At 23.1% G+C, this 3,647-nt stretch overlaps 1 protein-coding gene across 1 annotated transcript; it reads right to left on the bottom strand.

Annotated features, from left to right (window-relative positions):
• Nucleotides 1–102: 102 nt before the first annotated feature.
• LOAG_13588 (hypothetical protein) lies at nt 103–2,839 on the bottom strand (the record flags this gene model as incomplete). The annotated part of the gene is made up of 3 exons (XM_003149095.2): nt 2,748–2,839; nt 1,498–1,710; nt 103–381 (listed from the first exon to the last, which is right to left on the bottom strand). The coding sequence occupies exons 1-3, from the start codon at nt 2,775–2,777 to the stop codon at nt 103–105; spliced, it is 522 nt and encodes a 173-aa protein (XP_003149143.1). The 5' UTR covers nt 2,778–2,839.
• Nucleotides 2,840–3,647: the final 808 nt, after the last annotated feature.

The raw sequence follows: 3,647 nt of genomic DNA, 5'->3' as shown, positions 1-3,647 counted from the left end.
TATTTCCCAATCAGAATAAATGATAATCTCAATATTTCTTAATCAGGATAAATGATAATTTCAATATTTCCTAATCAGAATAAATGATAATCTCAATATTTCCTAATCAGAATTAATGATAATTTTGTACAAAAGGAAAAAGAAAAAGAAAAACAAACTTGCAACTTGTGCTCGATAGTCCATTTGAGCAGCATTAAATATTTCCAATAAATCCGAAAGCTTTTTTAATAATGCTTCAATATGATATTGCCGGATGCGTTCATTAATTCCAGTAATTTTTTCACCTTCCGTTTTTTTCACATCCTGTTTCATTGCTAATAAATTCTTTCGTAATAAACCGGAACGATGCTTTATTCCGGCCATACATTCATCCAGTTTTTCCTTCAATTATTATTTTTTTTTCGAAATTAATTGATTAATGATAAACGAAAATGGGATAATTGTAGTAAAATATTAAATTGTTATTAAAATATTCGTTCCCTCTTTTTTTTTTTTTTTGGACTAATAGAATTAGCTAGCTTATATTTAGATATATTATTAAATAAAATTAAATTGAGATATTCAATGAAAGGTGAATTCGAGTGATTTTTTTTATTACGATTTGAGCCATAAAGCAGTGTATATACTTGGCCCGATAATTGTTTACTACAATTACTTGGCTTTAAAACTATTTGTTGATATATAATACAGTTAATTGGCTTGGAAATTATTTGCTAATATGTACGTACTATACAAATGATGAATGAAGCTATTAAAGCTAAAGAATAAGATAGTTTTGAAAATGAAAATGCATAATGATCGGTCATCGAAAGCTAAAAATGACCAATGGAAAGGAATCACTTTTTTTTTCAGTTAATTTTTTTCACAGCTAAACAAGAAGTTGTCGAAGAAATTAACTTTGAATATCCTATGGTTTTGTTTTTTTAGCATCTGAAATAAATCGGCAAGATGAAAAAGCTCAACAAGTGGACATCTTCAAAATGACCAATGAAGGAAAAAAAAAAAAAATCATCGTTTGGAAATGTCATCATCTTAATCGATTGTGATGTATGACATGAAGTGATTTGTATGCGATAATAGACAAGGACAACAAATCATTTTAATGATTGATGGGAAAAGAATCCTAAAGAACTTTCTGAGAACTTACACCAGAAGAAAAGAGAAAAAAAATTAGTGAACATCACTGATTCAGTTAATTGCCCATTACCGTAGCTTTTTGCAATCTTACTAAAATAATTAAATCTATGAAATATGTTTAAGTCATTTCTAAATACTGAACAAATTGCGCTTCCTCTTATCGCTCAACTTCCGCTTCCATCAACCAATCAATTATCAACTATTACTATCACAACGATCACTTATAAATGATATCAAAAATATATTCCCTAACATTTTACTAATTAATTTAATTAATAACGATCTATTTATTCAAATTTAATTATGTTAATTTACGATTTTATTACCTCAAATTATGTTAATTAATTAAAAATTTCCTACCTTTTCATTGCTATCAACGATAGTTTTAGCTAAAATTGAACATAGCTGCATTTTCATACTTGCAACATCGTCTGATAATTTTGCCATCAAATTTCGAATTTCATCAATTTCAGCAAAAAATGACCCACCCCGTGTGACACTGATATTTGATTCAATATCAATTGATATGAATGCATTATCATCATCATCTGTTGTAAATTGATCAGCTTTTTGCTGTAAAAAAAAAAGAATCTTTTATGAATTTCGAAAAATTTACAAGTTTAAAATTATTATAAACCGGAAAAAAAATGAATTCTAACTTACCTGAAATTGTTTAAATTTAAAAATATTATGTGACAATTTTTTTCTTTTTAATTTCAATGGAATATTTTTAAAATCATAAAATTTTAATTGGAAAAAAATTTTGAATTTTAATTGAAAGATTTAAATTTTTTATTTTTTTTAATTTCAAATCCTAAATTTTAATTGAAAAACAATCAGTCACTTTTATATTCGAATAATTTCGGGAGATTAAATTATTTTGTATGCATATATGAAGGATTACTTGATTAATACTGAATTGTTCATTCAAATAAAATGGATTAAGGATATTAATGAAAGTGTCCCAATGATAGTTTGATGTTTTCGAAATTTGATTAAATTTGATTAAAAACGATTAAATTTGAATTTATATTTCAGTCAACCAGTAAATATCAAAAGTTTTTATTATAGAAATTTGTGAGTAATCAATACGAATAGAATCATTTTTTCAAACTCTTAATGAAAATATGAAAAAAAAAATCAATCAATTAATTATTATTCAATACGTGGTTTTATCAGACATTTGACTACAATTTTCGATATCAAATAAACAATTTATAATAATATATCAGATATATTTAATTAATTAATTAATTAATCAATTATTTATTGATCTATAAAATTTTATTTTTTCAGCCGTTAAAATTCAAAAATTATTTCAAGCATACATAATTATCAATGATTTTTTTTTTTTGAGCAACTGTAAGATTAAAAGATTTTAATAGCAATTAAGCAAGCAATTAATGATTTCTTTCAAAGTAAGGAGAAAAAAGAAACGAATTTATCAATAATTTTAAAAAACAAAAATTTAATTTTGCTTTAATTAAAACGATTCGGCAATAATTTTGATATAATGGAATAGTTATTTAAATGATAAATTCATTGAAAATTGATAAATAACTTTTATATAATAACTTATAATTAACAAATTAATGCTAACATAAACTTACCTTAAATTCATTCGATCGATCTCTTATCATTATCTATGATGAAATAATAATAAAATGATCGATTGACTCGAAATAATATCCCTTCTAAAATTATAAATTTAAAAAAAAAGTTTCAAAATTAAAGAACGAAAAAGAAAAAATTTATTTTTTTATTAAGAAAACGAATAAATGAATGAACGAAAAAGTAAAATGAGAGGAAAATAAGTGACCGGAATAATAATTTTAGTAAAAACAGGTAATTATATAATAGAAATGATCAATTGTCATCCAATATCGTGTGTACATATGTTAGTTAAGGTTGGTGACAGGCAAGTATGTTAAAATTGATGACAGGCAAATACAATGAGAGAGAGAGAGAGAAAGAGGGAGGGAGAGAGGGATGATGATTCGATAAATTTGCTATTGAAATGAAAAAAAAAATTGAGATGTTAGAATGAATGGCCAATCGATTCGTCATCTCTTATGAAATCAGTAAATTTGGGATTCATTGCTGTGCAATTATTTGATAAGTAAATATCAACAATATTGGTTGGTACTATGTTTAGTAGTAAATACTGGATTATATTGAATTTGTTTATTCACCATGGAAACTAATAAATATACGTCCATATATATAATGCAAAACAATAAGAGAAGCAATAATAAAATTAACATTTGCTTCAACAATAAGGAAATAAAGCATTATTATCATTACTATTATTATTATTATTACTATTATTGATTATTATTATTATTATTATTATTATTATTATTATTATTATTATTATTATTATTATTATTATTATTATTATTATTATTATTATTATTATTATTATTATTATTATTATTATTATTATTATTATTATTATTATTATTATTATTATTATTATTATTATTATTATTATTATTATTATTATTATT

The sequence above is a fragment of the Loa loa genome, assembly GCF_000183805.2.
Source record: "Loa loa unplaced genomic scaffold supercont3.398, whole genome shotgun sequence".
NCBI lineage: Eukaryota > Metazoa > Nematoda > Chromadorea > Rhabditida > Onchocercidae > Loa > Loa loa.
Note: the sequence above shows the minus strand (reverse complement) of the source record. Positions and strands in the feature narration are given on the sequence as shown.